The following is an 18,179-nucleotide window of genomic DNA, read 5'->3' as shown; positions in this document are numbered from 1 at the left end:
ATATGAGGTACAATAACATTATAAAGAAATAATGCTATGTTTTAAAAGATTAATATTTTTTCTTAGATTTTCTAAAATGCTGTATTTATTTCAATCTGTTATACTTTTATTAACAGTAAAACAATGAATACATGTATACAAGCAACAGGACTCCTTCCTTTTCCTTGGGGAAAAACTCAATGACAATCTCTGCTCAAAATTACCATGATACAAAAGAGAATTTTCAACAATTTGGGCACACACTGTTAAAAAAAGGTTCACCACCCCTGACCTAGTCAATTAATTTGCAGTTAGCTCTTCCAACAAAGGATATTATCATTCTTAAGATCTTTCAAAAAAATGTTGCAATATTATGTTTTCCTCCCAAAACCTTGTCAATGAGCAAAACAATGAAATCAACAGATTGAATATTTATATCAGATGTTATTATAATCTCTTGAATGTTAAAATTAGTAAGTATAAAAATAAAGTTGTCAAAATTCATTGATTTGCCATGAAATGCATTTATCCATCAACATAATGTGCCAGATTTTAATGTTAAAATTATAGTAATGCATTTTCATTTTTATAGTGTAATTGGCAAGGCAATGTCAGACAAATGTCAACATTGGAAATTACTGGACATAAAATAATCATATCTAATCACTGAAATATATTCAATCTCATGAAACTGATGTACTCGTACAGTAGGATACAAAATAAAATTACCAGGAACTCTTGTCATTTCAAGTTCACTAACCCTCTTAGCAGTGTCATGGTTGTAAACTACTGCAATTCAATTACTAGATTCCTAAATACTTCACTATGTCAAAACCTCTAACAATTGCTCTGATATTTTATATACAAGGTTAACCAGACCCTTTTTAACCATTGCCACTTGCATTCACTCACTTTAATTTTCTTGTCTACCTACTTAATTATCCTCCTGTCTGATTGTTGGGCATCCATAGCTACCTGCTCCATTCTCATTACTGCAACATAGTTACTTTGCATTTTCAGTAATTTTCCATTAGGGTCTTTAAAGAGCAAATCTAATGAAGTGACAGGTGCCATTAAATGTTCTATCACTGAAAAGTTTGGCTCGTGGGAAATTTAAGAACTATTTTTCACTATAATTCTACAATACAGAAGCAAGTTGACATACACACATCTCAGCAATCAGATCACTACAAAAATGATTCACTTCCTCTGCCTCCAGCAACTAAGTGTTAGTCAGCAACCAATATAATCAGCCTGCATTATTGGCACCAATTGCTCATGAAGCACTGCTTGGCTCTGGCTGATAAACAAAAAGGTAAGATCTCCATTGTTCTGCTGTTGTTCATTATAGTGTTGACCCCTTAGCATCCAGTGTCATATATTGTGGAAAGCTTGAGATACCTCAAAGTGAAAAATCAGTGTTTACACATTTGAATAGCAAAGTAAAAATCTAAAGTCTTAAAATAACATTGGGGATAATTCACAGTACATCAGAATACATAAATAATGTCACCACTCTCTCTACACTCCACCATCTGCCTACATGTGAGAAGTCTGGTTACAGTAAAAAAAAACAGAATTAGCAAAATTTGTTTCCGAAGTAGATAAATAAAGCAATTAGGTCTCAAGTTACTTTCCTGCTATTAATCAGTACATCTTGATAAACTATCGTCAGCTATTCCTGTTTGGATGCTTGGAACATGCCCTAACATAACTAGGTAGATGCAATGCAAGTTACTTAAAGCCTAACAAATGCGTTTACATTCTGAAAGCCATAACAAAGATCTCTTGTCCATACAGGTGGATTTGGAAAACTTGTTTGACTCAAAAATGTCATGGTAGATAAGAATTTCTATAAACAACAGCTTTTTAAAAATGCCACAAGAATTTCCAACAAAGTAGCCAAGTAGACAGAGTACAAGTGACTGTCATCTGAAATGATGATTAGGAAACCGAACAACAGCCATCCTATACAAAAGACATATGAAGAGTTGGAGGAAGTGTTACACATGACTCAGGTCTTTTGTAGATCAGTAATTATATAATTAAAGCCTTAAAGCAACAGCAGTTACCACCACATTGATTAAAAAACAATTCATTCAGATGCCACACACGATTTTAATTAGACTCACACGTTCATTGTGAGACGTGCAATTAAGTCTTAAGTATTAAAATATCAAACAAAAGACAGCAAATTATCATTCAACATTATTGTTACTCACTTTTTACTGAGTTCCAATATAAGCCAATGGCACCCATCTTCGTTTTTAAATTTTATACTTTTACTTCAATAGACTGCGGAGTATATCTGAGTATGGACGTGCTGTTCTCTATGAATCTGTGTGACCATACTGTAATTCTCGTTAAACAAGGGAACCATATGACATGCTGGCTTTGCAGCAATTATCACAATGTCAGAGACGATCTGGAACATTTATATTGTCAATTTAAAATCTCAACAAGTAAATTGTTTAAATCTGTTGCCTTCCAAATAAACCATAATCAGGCAGATTCTAGTTAACTGGAACACATTCAGGACCAGTTACATTTTGGCCCAGTTAAGCTGCTGACCCAATTAGCTGAAGTTTCATGGAAACAGTTAAAAACATAAAAAAGACAAACTGCTGTATAACTTAGTAACAAATTATATATTTAAGTGAAATGTGAAATACAGAACAAATTGGAACACTAACAATACTACTATTCTATAAAATTAGTTCCCCAATAGTTATCAGAGGAATTTATCTAGTGCAATTGTGCACTGCCATGTTCTTTTAACTGTAAATGAACAAAATCAGCAGACACCTAGTGCAGATAATGGACTGCCATAATACGATGCTTTAGACAACTGCACCCTCCAAATCTTCATTTTGATTATAACATTCAAGATTATTGTGAATACCTTCAAATTCTTCATAGTTTCAATATTGTAGTGAAGTCGTTTCCTTTTCAGTCTCAGCCGTTGCTGGCATCTCCAAGCCTGAATGCTTGAAATCATGGTGAGCAAAACACTTCTGAATTGGCTTACTACTAATTTCTTGCCAATTATCAGAGGCAAAAAGGAAAATGACTGCTTTTTGAACAGAAACACATGCAACCGACATTGTTATTTAAAAATTGTACACTCTGGTTAGAAACTTCTGAGTCCTGCCAAAGAGTTCCGGCCCAAAACATCAACTGTACTTCCCCCCCCCCCCCATAGGTGCTAACTGGCCTGCTGAGTTCCTCCAGCATCTTGTGTGTGTTGCTCAGATTTCCAGCATCTGCAAATTTTCTCTTGTTTCTGCAACAGTCTCCTGCTTAAGATGTGTCCCGAATGGAAGACTGCTCAATTAACCAGAATCCACTGTAATTACAAGTGTACGTGGGTGTACCCAACACAAGGAATAGGAAGCCATTTGGCTCTTTATGCTTTCCATCATTCAGTGACATCATTACAACTTTCCTGTACTGACACCATATTCCCTGCTTCCCCAAACTTCCATAAATCTATCCCTTTGTCCTGGATATACTCAGCAAACAAGTATCCACTGCCCTTCTGGTAAAAGAATTCTAAAGGCTCTCTACCTTCTCCTTTTCACCTCTATCCTGAATGGCCCATCTTTTACTTCGAGAATGAAACCCTGATTCTAGATATCACACTGGAAGAAGCACCAATCCTGCAATAATTCTATAAATTTTACTCCTCATTCTTCAGAAATTGGACAGCATATGCAAGTCTGCTTAACCACCTCTCACACGATAAAGCTGTTACCCAACTGTTAGATGTTGCTACCACTGTTAGTATAGGTAGCGGGAAACTTCATGAACAATAGCATTCTGGATGCTGTCCCACCACAACCATATACACCCTATCCCCGTTATACGCGTCTTCAGACAATGTGTTTTCAGTTGTGTGTCATACCTATTTCTACCAACTTCTCCTTAAATGTGTCCAAAACTCAGTTACGCATGCGTGTGCAGTGGAGTATGCGAGGCCGTTGGCCAATCTGTATCGTGTGGGACGAGACATATTGCTTTTCCACCAAAACAAGCCATGCGCGCACGCCTCATGGTCTCACTCCCTCCAGTCTCGCATTGGTAGTGGCAGCGTGTGGATGTGCGATCTTGTGCTCTTAACCTTTTGTTGTTATTACCTATGGTGTAATGATTTTGTGCTTGAAATATTTAACCGTGCCTCCAAAGCGTCCTATGTCAAGTCCTGGGCCATCAGCCAAGAGGCAGAGAACCGCTTTAACACTTGAAAAAAGGTTGGAAATTATGAACAGGGCCACGTCAGGTGAAGGTAACTCAGCTCTGCGACACTACTTCAGCCTGGGTAAGTCCACGTTCAGGAACATAAAGGAAATTGCTGAGAAAATAAAAAGTGCAGTGATGGATTCATCTCAAGTGTCTTCAAAGATTGTTACCAAAATGCATCACCAGATTATGACAAAAATGGAGAAAATGTTGAGTTTGTACATTGAGCAAGAAACAAAGAAAAAAAACTAACACTCAGTGCCAATCATCTTTGTGTGAAAGCTTTGGAAATTTATGGTCACCTTTGTTCAGAGGCTAGTGAGGAAGTGTCAAGTGATATTGTTAGCTTTAATGCAAGTAGGGGATGGATTTTTAAGTTTGTTAATCATCACAGGCTTCACAACTTAGTTGTGCGTGGTGAGTAGGTTAGTGCTGACCACAAAGCTGTTGGACACTACCCTGTGTAGTTGTGGGCTATGATAGCTGAGTTCGGCATCACACCAAAGCAGGTGTTTAATGCAGACAGGACCAGGCTTTTTTGAAAGCATATGTCGAAATGTACTTACATAAGTAAGGATGAAAAGACTGCGTCAGGTTTCAAGGCAGCAAAGGACAGGTTGATTCTGCTTAAGTGTTCCAATGCCGAAGGTGATAACAACGATGAAGAAGAAAGTTCTGAGAGTTCCACTAACTTGCCAGAGAGTTCTGTGAGTTTTCCTTCATCCCTTGCTGTCCTTGATAATCCTGACAATCCACGTAAAGCTGCCCACTGCACAACTACTCATCTCCCGGAGCCTACACACCTACCACTGTCAGTGAGTACTGTACACCCTAGTATGTTAACTTCCTACGATTTATTATGTTGAATATTACCTTAAATTGATGAAATATAATATGAATGCTGCCTTGTGGCTCTGCTTTTGTGTTGTATTGGTATGAAAATGTGAATAAATTACAGATAAAACTTATTTAGGAAACCCCCCAGAACACATCCCTATGTTCTCCATTTAAATAATTATTCACATAATGAGTTTTCCATACTATGCATCAACTGTGAGGAACATATCCCTCGCGTATAACACGGATAGGCTGGTATATTTGAGGGCCAATTTCAAGTGACCACACCCCATGTGTTCCCTTCTCATCCCGACCGATCCATTTTGGTTCTCTCGCTTTTTGTTCAACTTTTCCATCCCATTTACTGGATTTTTTTCCTCCTTCATCTCCTTCACCCACAAACCTATCTTTTCCCTTAGCATAACCCTTCTATCCAACCACCACACCCCTCCCCCTCAAATCTGTCTCCATCTGCTTATCATGTCTCCCTTATCAGGTACCTTTTGTCACCTTCCACACTCTGTATCTATCTTCCCTTTCCTTTTGCCCTACTTGGTTCGATCTGCCCAAAACAAAAGACCACACCTGTTTCCACATATCACCCACCATTTCTTGAAACTCCCCCTCCCTTCCCAATTGACTTCATCTGCCCTCTCCACACACATCACCGTTCCACCCATCACCTTCCAGTCTCTTTCATCAACCTTCACTCTGCACTGCCCCATCCAGATCCATCTGCACAAAAGTAATTTTCATTACCTGCACCTACCAGCCTCCTTCTCCAAACACCTTTCTCATTTCCCACACCTGCTCATCAATCCCCACCCCATCAGTCCTGATGCAAGGTCTCAACCTGAAATGATGTCCCTTCACTGATGCTACTTTATATGTCAAGTACCTCCAGCAGGTTGTTTTTTGCTCCAGATTTCACATCTCAACAACAATATAGCTACACAGCATAGCAACAAACCTGGAGGAGGATCTTGGCCCAAAATGCCGATTGCCTGACCTGCTGAGTTGCTCCAGTATTTTGTCTATGTTGTTTGGATTTCCAGCGCAGACTTTCTCGTTTTTACAAAGTAAAATTTATTATCAGAGTACATACATATCACCACATACAACCCCAAGATTCTTTTTCTATGGGCATACCTAGCAAATCTATAAAACAGTAACTGAAACTAGGATCTGTAACCATCAGGAATTGTAAACTGTACAAATGCAGATAATAAATAAAGCATGAACTAACTCGATAAAAGAGTCCTTAAATGAGTGTTGTTATCCCCTTTTGTTCCAAGAGCCTGATGGTTGAAGGGTAGTAACTGTTCTTAAACCTGGTGGTACGAATCCGGAGGCACTTGTACCTTCTATTTGGTGTCAGCAGTGAGAAAAGAGCATGGCCTGGGTGGTGAGGATCTTTGATGATGGATGTTTCTTTTCTATGGCATTGTTTTATGTAGATGTACTGGGCTGAATCCGCTACCTTTTGTAGCATTTTCCACATAAAAGCATTGGTGTTCCCATACCAGGCTATAATGCAGCTAGTTAGCACACTTTCCACCAGCATTTATAGAAGTTTGCCAAGATATTTGATGACACGCTGAATCTCCTCAGACTCCTGAGGAAGTAGAGACACCTTTTTTTGCAATGTTGCAAAAATTTTTGCAATGTTGGGTCCAGGATAGGTCTTCTGAGATAATTATGAAAACAAGCCAGTTTTAAGTTGTCTCAACTAGTCCTTTCCCATAAACCTGAACTGGAAGTATGTTTTCAATGATAATGTTTTGAAGTCAACCCTTGGCACATTGTTGGAAAGATATGATAATTAATATGCTCAATGACACTAAATTCACATAACAGGTACAATGCACATTCACATAGATAAGATGGAAAGCCAGTCTTTGGCGTGCTCAGACCAGTCCCACATACTGTGAAGAGTCAGGCTGGGAAGAAACTGGGTAAGACAAAATACAATGGTGTTCTTGTGAATACAGAACAGACTGATTCAATCATATTTATGGGACTGTTCCTAGGGCCAACAAAACTCTGCAGATGTCGACACTACAATGTTCCATTGGATCAAGGTGAATGACAGATATACACCACCCAGTTCACAATTGTACATGGATTTGGCAGATAAAAAGGATTCTGAAAAATGGACATTTCCCAAGCCTACCCAATAGTTAACATTGTTAAAGAACCCAAAAAAAAAACCCAAGGGCTCTATTCATACTTCTGAGTCTTTTCCCAACATTTTCCAGGCCAAGACAGGTAAAATGTTCTTTGTCGTGAGTCATTGCATTTGCATGGAAGATTGTCTGTTGATAGCCAAAGCACACAAGATGAAAACTTTCCGATCTTGGAAAAAGTGTTTAGATTACATGAGCACACGGTGAAACAGAAATGATGCAAATACATGCTTTGCATTCAACAGTAATGAACCTTTGTTTGAAAATTAATGTCAATGACACATACAATATAGAAAAGCCTAACGATATGCCAAAGACTTTTCACATTCAAAAGGAGTGAACACAGTTAAGCACAAATTGATAACAAAGTCAATAGTACTTTCAAATTCAGTCACTGGAACTCATACACATGGATGAACATTGAAAGAATGGTCAGAACTTAACCCATGTACAGATCACTACTTCAAATCAGATAGGAAGTCAGCAAAAGTGCAGGCATAGTGGTTCATTAAGCAATACCTTAAGAGAAAAGATCTTGACCACAGGAATAATCAGCTTCAAAGCCATTGCAAGCAGGTTCGTTTTCTGGTCCAATATAGACAGTGTCCTTTCAGATAATGTAGTAATGTAAGCAGGATTTAAATATCTCCTTATCTGAGGAGAGCTGGGATTCAGTTCTCAAATCGGTTAACTCAACCTCTCTTTGTGCTCACCACTGCCTTTTACAGTTTAAGATTGTTCATAGAGCCCATTTGTCTAAATCTAAACTATCTCGATTCTACCCTAGCGTTAGTCCGCTCTGTGATAAATGCAAGAGGGGCGTGGCCTCTCTCATCCATATGTACTGGTTCTGTCCTAGCTTGAAGAAATTCTGGAAAGATGTCTTCACTACGTTATCGTGTATTCTGAATCAGCACCTAGAACCAAATCCCTTAATTGCTCTGTTCGGTTTTTGGGGCGAGACAGATTTATGTCTGGGTCCGACCAAATGCCGAATATTATCCTTTGCCTCTCTCCTGGCTAGACGCTTGATCCTCCTCAGATGGAGAGATGTTGCCCCGCCCATTCATGCTCAATGGCTTAACGACATCATGGCCTGTTTGGACCTCGAAAAAATTCATTATTCAGTTCTCAATTCGGATCTAAAATTCCAAAAGGTCTGGGAACCTTTTATCGAGTACTTTCATAACCTTCCACTTGACTAGGGTTTTTTTTTCTTTTCGGTCCCTTGCTTTCAGCTCCTTTTTTTTTCTGGTAGAAGGCATTATTATCCTCTGTTGCTGAGTGTATTCACAGTCTGGGAGTTTGGCTGTCCTGACGTATACTCTCTATATTGTGTTGTGGTTGGTCTGGAGTTGCTGCTGTTTTTTCTTGTGTTGTGGGGCTTGGGGAGGACACTAAGCTTACTTGTCTTTAATTCAGGTGCTTTTTTTTGCTAAATTCTCTTCCTTTGTAGCATATTGTTATTGTATGCTTAATTTTGCACTGTTTTAATGTTCCTCATTGGGATTTGGGGTTTTTAATTTGTAAAATGTTTTGAAAAACTAATTTAAAAATTTTTTTTTAAAAATGTAGTAAAGTAGCCAAATTTGTGGAAATGAGTCGCTAACTCAGCTTTCCAATCAAGGTGACCGTTCTCTAGACCTTTCCAGAGTACAGAGCAAATATGAGCAGGTTAGGTCACTTGGCATCTCAATTACTCTGCCATTCAACAAGACCATAATGAATCCGATAGAACACTCAGCTTCACATTCCTTTGACTATCCACAGTAAACTTTCACCCCTAATATTGCTAATCTAATATTGATCTACATCCAACTTAAAAATAATCAAATACTCTTCTTTGACGATTAAGGAAGAGTTCCAATGATTCAGAAAATTCAAAGTGGGGGGGAGAATCACATCACCCTTCTTTGATAAGTAACTCCTTAATTTTCAAATAATGCCCATTTCTATATTCTAACACAAGAGGAAATATCAGTGCACTGGTCATTATGTGGTGTGCCTGCCCTACTGTAATATAACAAAGTCACTGGCTGTCCCTTATGTTTTATCTGCTGCCTTAAAATGATCAAATACAAAATTAAGTCCTCTGCCATGTAAATGTATCACTACATGTGCCTTAACACCTTTGTGAAGACACTAGAACAGTGAATAGTACAACGCTAGAAGTGGCTCTTCGTTCCACAATGTTGTGTCAAATTAATTAAACTAGTAATAAATACTTAACTGAGGTCTCCCCTCAATCTCTGCTACTACAGAGAAAACAATCCAAGATTGATCAATCTCTCCTTACAGCACATGCCCCCAATCCAGGTAGCATCCTCTTCTGCACATTCTTCAGAACAGCTACAGACTTCCTATGATTGAGCAACCAGAATTGAATGCAGCCTAGCCAGAGTTTTGCAAAGCTGCGACACAACTTCCAAGCTCTTGAACTCAGTGCCTCATCTAATAAAGGCATCAGGCCTGCTTTACCTATCAACCTGTGCAGCCGCTTACAGGGAGCTATGGACTTAGACCCAAGGCCCCTCAAATCAACTCAGTTAAGGGCACTGCCATTAACAGAGTACTGGCACTCTACACTTAATTGCCTAAAGACTGCACTCTTGGCCCGATTAAACTCCATCTGACATTTCTCAGCCTATATCTGCAACAGATTGTCTATATTATCCACAACACTACTGATCTCTGTATTTCTGTGAACTTATTAACTCAGCCAAATACATTTTCACCCTGGTCGATACATATCATTAATATGATTAGCATTAAAAATGCATTTGGGTGGAATCAGACCATGACCCTGTAATACTCTAAAAGCACATCGAGTCACTCATTTTTTTAAATCACCCAAAGCAAAACATTGACAGCAGTTAATAAACAGTTCTTTTACATGTTATGATCTTTGGAACTTAGACAAAGCTAAACTTAGATAAATTCTTACTGTAAATAACAAGTATTTTAGTAAGGCCCACTTGGCTCTCTTCACCCTCATTAAAATTTCAGTTGAAAATTTGCACAGCCATGTCTCAGAAATCAAAATTTCTGGGTTTTTTGGTATATTAATTTCTGTTGTTGAATGTCAATTATAAAAATACACATGAACAACTCTGGTTCCTTTTAGGTAGCTGCCATCATCATACAAAAATTAAAGCAAAGGTCTCAAGCAGTTTGTTAGTGTACTTTTAAAACTATTATAATCAATGGAATGTTTTCTTTAATCTTAACAAGAAGTTTTTTCAGGTGACAATTCCAGTTTATAACTATTGTAATTGTGCAAAGTATACAAATAAATTGTGCAAATCCTTTATTCATAAGCATAAAACTTCTGGTTCAAAACAAAAACAACAAAATATCAGAATTTTGACCTTTTTGATGCCTCTATGTATAGAATATACTTTTGTTTTGAGTTATTGTCATATACTTTCAAACTCCACTGAGAAGACAATTTGAGCAGTTCTTCCTAGTTGAGGTACATTGCTTTGCTCAGTGAGAAAGGTTTCATTAATAACCTGAATCCTGCAGGAATGAACATGACAGAATTCTTCATTAAAATGGAAAGTGGAGCAATTCAAACTAAAACTAAGATTCTATATTCAAAGGAAGGAAACTATAAAAGGTATGAGGAGTGAGATGACAATGACAGATAGGGCACTTCATTAAAAAGGCATAACAGTGATAGACAATGGCTAACATTTAAGGGAGAGATAAAATAACTACATCACTAAAACACAAAAAGAAAAAGTAACCCAACCATGACTTATATACGTAGTAAGGATAGTATTAAATCCTTAATTAAAAGGGGCACCTAAAGCAACCTGAAAAAGTAGCAGGCCTGAGGATTTACAGCACAAGGATTTAACAAAAAGTCAAAAATTTGATTAGAAGGGAAAAATAAATTACTTAAAACCTCGTAGAAAATATAAAAGTGGACTGTAAAAAGTTCTACACATATGCAAAAGATAGATAAAGCTTAACATACATATGTATATTCAGGAAAAGGAGTGTTTATAATGAGGAATAAAGAAATGGTGTTATAATAGAACAAATAATTTATGTCCAGAGATAATCACAAATAATTCACAGAAATGCTAAGGAACCAAGAAAGGGTATTAAAGAGAATTAGTATTAGGTTGAAAATAAGAGATGGAAAAATGAATGCTAATAAATCCAAAGGATGATATCTGCATCCCAAAAAGCTAAAAGAGATCGCCATGGAAATTCTGGATATACTGGTTCTCAACTTTTAAATGTCTGCTGTCTATGGAATAATTCCTACAGATTTAAGGACAGCAAGTATAACATCATTGTTTAAAAAAAGAAAAAAACAAAATGATAGTCTGAAATCAGTGGTTGGTAAAATGTCAGAGTCTATTTTAAAGGATTGAGTTAATGTATACAAGAAAATAAAAACAAGAATAGACAAAGTCAACATGAAATTATGAAAAACCTACTGAAATTTCAGAACTAACTAGTAGAATAGATAAGGGAAATCCATTTGATGTGTATTTGCATTTTTAGAAAGTCTTTAATAATATTGAACATGAAATAGAGACACAAAAGACTACAGATGCTGGAATGTGCCGGAGGATCTCAGCAGGCTGAGTAACATCAATTGGTGCCTCGGAATCCTTTCACCCCTTCTCCTCTCTATGCTGAGCATCTCATCATTCCATTCGCAGTCCTGATGCACGGTTTTGTATTTTGTTGAAGTCTATTGCTTCAGATGAGGAAAAGATAAGGTAGATAGTACACTCCCACTGGTGGATAGCTCAGGTATCCTTTCTGTGCAACAGCTCCTTTTGCATAGAATAAATGCAAAAGCAGGTATACCTGAAATAAGCTCACAAATATCACTATTAAAATCCAGGAACATTAAACATATTCTTTATTGTTCTCTCTCACACCTCAATAAAATGCATTTATTTTTCCTCTATTGCCTGCAAAAAGTTCAAGCACTCTCCATCAAGCCAACTATTTGAGTTTGAAACTGCTTTTCCAGGAATTATTGCTTACAAGCATAAAAGTGAAAATATCATTATTAAAGCTAATTAGTTCTTAAACAGTTATAGATTTGAAGATGAGTCCATTGTGTTGAGAATTAAAAATGTATCTGGCTATAACGCTCCTCTCAGCCTTGAAATGAATGATTGCTGATCAGGCTAAGTGGGTCGGTATAACATATGATCATAGGAAATCAGAGCAAGAGGCAGCCATTCAATCCTTCATTCCTCCTCCACCACTCTTCAGATCAGAGTGGATCTGCTATTTCAGCACCACTTGTCTGACTAACCCCGACATCCCACAATTTCCTTGGGCTCAGTCACTGAATATATCCAGGCAGAATATATCAATCTCTGCCGTCAATACACCCAGAGAACAAGCCTCCCACAAACTTTCTGGATAGAGAATTCTCAAGATACAACACCAGTTCCGAATTGCTGACTCCTTATTCTGAATCTGTTACCTCTGGTCCAGGGAAACATCATGCCAAATCTATCACACTGAGCACTGTTATTATTTTTTATATTTAAATGAGATCGTCCAGTATTCTTCTAAAATCAATTCGCACCCACCATTCTTCTAAACTCTGTATTGCCTAACCACTGGCCATAAGACATAATGACAACAGGTGGTGTGATGGTGCAGTGGCCAGTAGAATGCTTTACAGTGGCAGAGATTGTGTTTCAATTCCCACTGCTGTCTATAAGGAGTCTGCATGTTCTGACCGTGTGCACTTCCTCCAGGTGCCTGATTTCTCCCCACATTCCAAAGTTGTGCGCATGCTACGGTGACACCAGAAGCATGGTAACATTTCGGGGCTGACCCTAGCATGTCCTGGGACTGTGTTTGTCTGTGATGCAAACTATACATTTCACCATATGTTTCAATGTTTTGATGTATACATGTCAAATAAAGGTAATCTTTTTTTACATCCCCCGTCCCAGTCACATTAATACATCAGAGTTTCAGATGACACTGTGCTGCAATTATTGATGAGCATAGCTTTATGATCAGTATTGAGGTATTTGAATTGTAATGAAACACTTCCATCTTAACATCATACCAAACTGCTCTGTGCAATATTGTCTCAATCCCACTTTCACATATTTCCTCCTGAACTGTGTAATTTAACTAAATATTGAGCAATTAATTTTCAGAACAAAAATGACAATTCTCAATATCCTTTAAAAATGCATAGAAAGCAAGAACATGATTTAAGTATTAGCCACTTTTGACGCTTTTTAAAAATTAATGCAGTGTGAACTAGCATGTGTTACATATTGCTAATTATCCTCCATGAACAAGAGAAAGTCTGCAGTCCCTGGAAATCCAAAGCCACACACGCAAAATGCTAGCAGATAGGCAGCATCTATAGCTGACGCTTCAGGCCAAGACCCTTCCAAAGGCTGAGCTAACAGGTCTGGCTGAGTACACCTAGTTGAAGAGTTGGACGGCAGCAGAGATCACATAGGGCGAGCAGTGAGAGAGGGTTTCAGTGAACTTCAGATATCTTTCGGGAGGCTGGTGGTCACCTGTTCTTCTAGAATAACTGTAATCCATTTGAAGGTAAATCCATAGTGCTGGTAAGTATTCCCTGAATAATGTTTCATTGAAAATGAAGAAACAGTGATTACAACTTCTCTGACTGAAGGAGAATTTTAGGTTGTAATGTTTTTTCATGTCTTGTGACTTTATCCTTCTTGACAGTAGAGGTCATAGGTGAAGGATGCTGGCAAAGCTGCTGTCAAAAATTTCTGACACAGTGAAAAGAGTGCAAATCCAAAGGTCCATACAATCCAATTGTCCCAGGTATCAACTTCTTTGCATGTTGCTGACCCTAAACTTTTCCAAGCAACGGAGAGAGCATTCTTGAAAGTCTGATAGTGGAAAAGCTTTGTGGAAATCAAGAGATCAGCCTTGTATCATGCCACAGGCAGCAGCCTATTCTTACAGCAATAGTATTCATACAGAATGTCCAGTTAGGCTTTGGGTCAAGGTTCGCAGTTAGGATGTTGACAGTGGGTGTTTTGGAACGGTGACGTTGTTGAATGTCAAGGGGAAGCACTTTAGACTCTCTTACTGGAAATGGTCATTAAACGGCTTAAACCAACTCCAATTAATCAGCTCATGGCTGAATTTTGTACAACTCTTTCCTATGTGCAGAAACTGCCTCAGCTACCACAAAATATCCTGAACACAAACATCCCCACTTCTGTCTTAGAAGCACTAACTAAAGATATTTGGCTCAAAAAAAAACACCTGCAGCAATGTCTTGGTGATGATATGGCTGACTTCCAAAAAACACTATGAATTTCCTTTGTGCTCGGTATCACTGCGGCCACTGGAGAATATTCCACTAAACCACCTCCTCCTCCTCTTTGATCCTTTCTTTAACCTATTATTCTAAAAAAAATATAGCTTGCAAAGTTTGTACCAGCTTTGTTCTAAATGTCTGGTAAGTATTCTTACCTCAGTTTAAACAGGGCTATTAAAATAGAACATTGAAATCAGCAATTACCTACATAAGGTTAAAACTGAGAAAAAAAATCCATAAGTCACAAGCGGCTAATATGATCACATATAAAATTACACAAAGCTCATGTACTGATTAATGCAAGAAAAAAATGAAGTCACAAGTTCAATTAACTGGCTTGGGACACAGTTCTAAAGCACAAAGGGATATAACATGCTTAAATTATATCCAGCCATTAAGAGATAATTTATACCAGTACACCAAGGTCACATTCATTATATTATTCTATAGATGGTTTCTTGTTCCATTCACATTCTGATGTAAAAAGACATAATAAAATTTGATGCAAGAGAAATGAGAATCTCCCAGACACCATATTTTGATGAGGAAGATTCCCTCAGCAGTTTAATTTTCACACTCCCATAATAGTGATGTTTGCTACTGGTTCCCCATATACACCTAACACAACACTGCATTACATAACAGAGCCTAACAAAAGTCTGAAGAAGTTAAAATTCCCCTGAATTGCGCAGGTTTCAGCCCCAGAGCGTGTCTTCTTCAATTGCATATTGGTCCTCTTGCTCGTTAAAATTCCATCTATTGTTTTGGCAATCTGTTACCAATCTTTACCTAGTGATAAACCATCCTACTGCATTTAGTTTAAGAACTCAAAAGGAAATGAATTTGAAAATATACCACTGATTGTGCCTATGATAATATAACAATAACGTTTTAAATGAACTAGTTTGTTTTACTTGTTCAAGTCAAACCTTTATTACATTCTTGTAAATATTCATTGCGGAAGATTAAGTAAAATTCATCAATTTTGTTTCAAATATTATTTTCCTTTTGGTTTAGTGCAGATTATTATAGTGAGACCATTTTGTGTTCTGATGCAATTTGAACAAAATTGAAAAATAACATTAATCATTAACACTATAAGAAAAATATTCAACATAACATAAAGCAGCGACAGATGGCTCAAATGACAACTTCCTTCTGGATACACTGGCGCATGAATGACATTTTATCATTACAATTCTAACCATGGCTTTAAACAAAAACTCTCTCATTCACTAACAAACTGCTGCATAAGATTCCACATAACAATTATTAAACAGTATTTTTAAAAACTTTTTCAGTTTACCCAAGTATAATTTTACTGGCACATAAGTGCTGCATTCAGTAAATTGGAGCTAACTGGAGCTAATTCAGCTAACTGTAACAGGCCTCAAATTGCGAGATGCAACAATCTACTCGTTATGCCACCTGAAGAACTGAATCAAACTGACTAATAATGCCACGTGAAATAAAACTATTTTTTCACACGCTCTCGAATTTTTGAATGGCATGGTATTATGGAAAATTGGTTATACAACAGCCCACAGGCAAGTTGAAAAATATACTTTAAAGTTCTTGACAGTCATCCATTTTACAGTAATTGTCTCTCTTCCCCTGCCAACAATTCATTAATTTTTTTTTGTATTTGTCCATAACGATCATCCCTTCCCTAGTCCGTAAACACTCCTTACCTTCGATGCTGATGACATGATCCCTGATCTGATTCTGAAGGATGGGGTCCTCGATTCTCTCCAGCAGGTCGTAGATAGTGTAGATGTTGGGATGGACGCTCTCGAATCGCTGGATCTCGGCTCGGATGGCCGCGGAATTGGCCAGCTGCTGCTGGTAATTCATCATTTCACCGAAACCCAAGGACGGCTGGGTGAGAGGAGGGGTAGGGAAGCGCTCACACATACAGGGACACAGAGTGAGGTAGGCAGGGTCACCAAAACAGGGGAGGAGGGGAGGGGTTGGGGAAGCACCAAACTATAACACAGTCTCAACCCACCATCCACCACCTCGCACGCACTCTCCTCCGCTAACAGTCCCACAGTCTCGACACAGGATCCAGCGAGAATCTGCTCCATAAGCCGCCGCTCTGCCCGTGTTTTCTGCCCCACTCCTTCGACTGCGGGTGGCTGTCTGCAGCGGCGACTCTGACTCTCTCTCACATCGCGCTGCTAGTCTCCCAGCGGACCGGACCAGGTTCACCACAAGGCTGGGGTTTCTGGTTTCCCGCAATGGCCCGTATTCGGCGCACTTACTCGAAGCCCGGCTGAGCTCTGGCTCTCCCGCTCAAACCCCGACCCGCTCCCGCTCCCGCTCGCACTTGATCCCGAGCCGCCGCCGCGGCTGCCGCACTACCCGTGACGTCACGGCCCGGCCCGGCCCGGCCCGGCCCGGCTCTGCCCAGCCCAGCGCAGCCCTCAACCGGGCAAAGCGGGCCTAGCAACGCTCCAAAAGTCACTCCAGCGGGAGGAACTCAGACCCGCACAATGCTGACCCAGCATCGGGCAATGTCAGCCCAGAGCATTCAGGCAAAATTCTGCTCAGCACAGTTGCAGCACAGTCCCAAAGTTCCAGCTGTGTTATAGCAGCCCGATACCCAGCACATGTTGGTAATGTCGCGCCAGCTCAGATTCTGCTTAATCCCCAACTGGACAATGATAATTCCGATGCAAATCCATCCAGGAAATGTCTCAACAGCGCAGTCTCAGTAAAGATACCTTTCACAAGCAGAGTTCTAACACGTGCCCAGCAAAGCACAGTCGTACCCATACAATGTCATCCCAGCAAAGCACAGTCGTACCCATACAATGTCATCCCAGCAAAGCACAGTCGTACCCATACAATGTCATCCCAGCACAAATTACCGAGTGAGCAGCGTAGTTTATATCTCTATAATATAACATCATATTCAACCAACCTAATGGAGTTCATTGAGGTTACATCCAATTGAATATATAGAAGGGAAACCATTAGTGGTGTTTTTTTAATTTTCAGCCAGCTTTCAATAAAGTCTCACGCAGGAGATTGATACGCAGGGTTAGACCTTTTGGATTGAGGGATAATGTGCATTTAAAATTGGTTATCAAACAGAAATTAAAAAGTGAGACTAAATTAATCTTTCTTCGGTTAACTGTTGTATCCAGAGATATAACAGAGGAATCGGTGCTTGTGATCAGCTATTCATGATTTACCACATTGATTAGAATCAGAATCAGGTTTAATATCACCAGCATATGTCGTGAAATTTGTTAACCTTGCGGCAGCAATACAATGCAGTACATGATAATATATTTTTTAGAAGTGAATTACACTAAGTATATATATTATAGTTACATAAGCAATGCAAAAACAAATTTTAAAAACGTAATGATGTAGTGTTCATGGGTTCAATGTCCATTTAAAAACCAGATGGCAATAGGGAGGAAGCTATACCTGAATCACTGAGTGTGTGGCTTCAGTTTCCTGTACCTCCTTCCTGATGATAACAATGAGAAGAGGGCATGGCTGAGTGTTGGGACCCTTAATGATGGACACTGCCTTTCTGAGGCACCACTCCTTGTACTTCAGAGGCTAGTGCCCATGATGGAGCTGACTAAGTTTACAACTTTCTG

At 38.7% G+C, this 18,179-nt stretch overlaps 1 protein-coding gene across 1 annotated transcript in view; it reads right to left on the bottom strand.

Moving 5' to 3' along the window:
- agap1 (ArfGAP with GTPase domain, ankyrin repeat and PH domain 1) overlaps positions 1-17,245 on the bottom strand; it is a 649,558-nt gene extending 632,313 nt beyond the window's left edge. The window contains exon 1 of the mRNA XM_059967178.1: positions 16,251-17,245. Coding sequence (XP_059823161.1) covers positions 16,251-16,473 — 223 coding nt within the window. The 5' untranslated portion in view covers positions 16,474-17,245. The remainder of the gene's footprint in view (positions 1-16,250) is intronic.
- Positions 17,246-18,179: the final 934 nt, after the last annotated feature.

This window comes from Hypanus sabinus, chromosome 4, assembly GCF_030144855.1.
Source record: "Hypanus sabinus isolate sHypSab1 chromosome 4, sHypSab1.hap1, whole genome shotgun sequence".
Lineage (NCBI taxonomy): Eukaryota > Metazoa > Chordata > Chondrichthyes > Myliobatiformes > Dasyatidae > Hypanus > Hypanus sabinus.
This window is presented reverse-complemented; position numbering and strand designations above follow the sequence as displayed.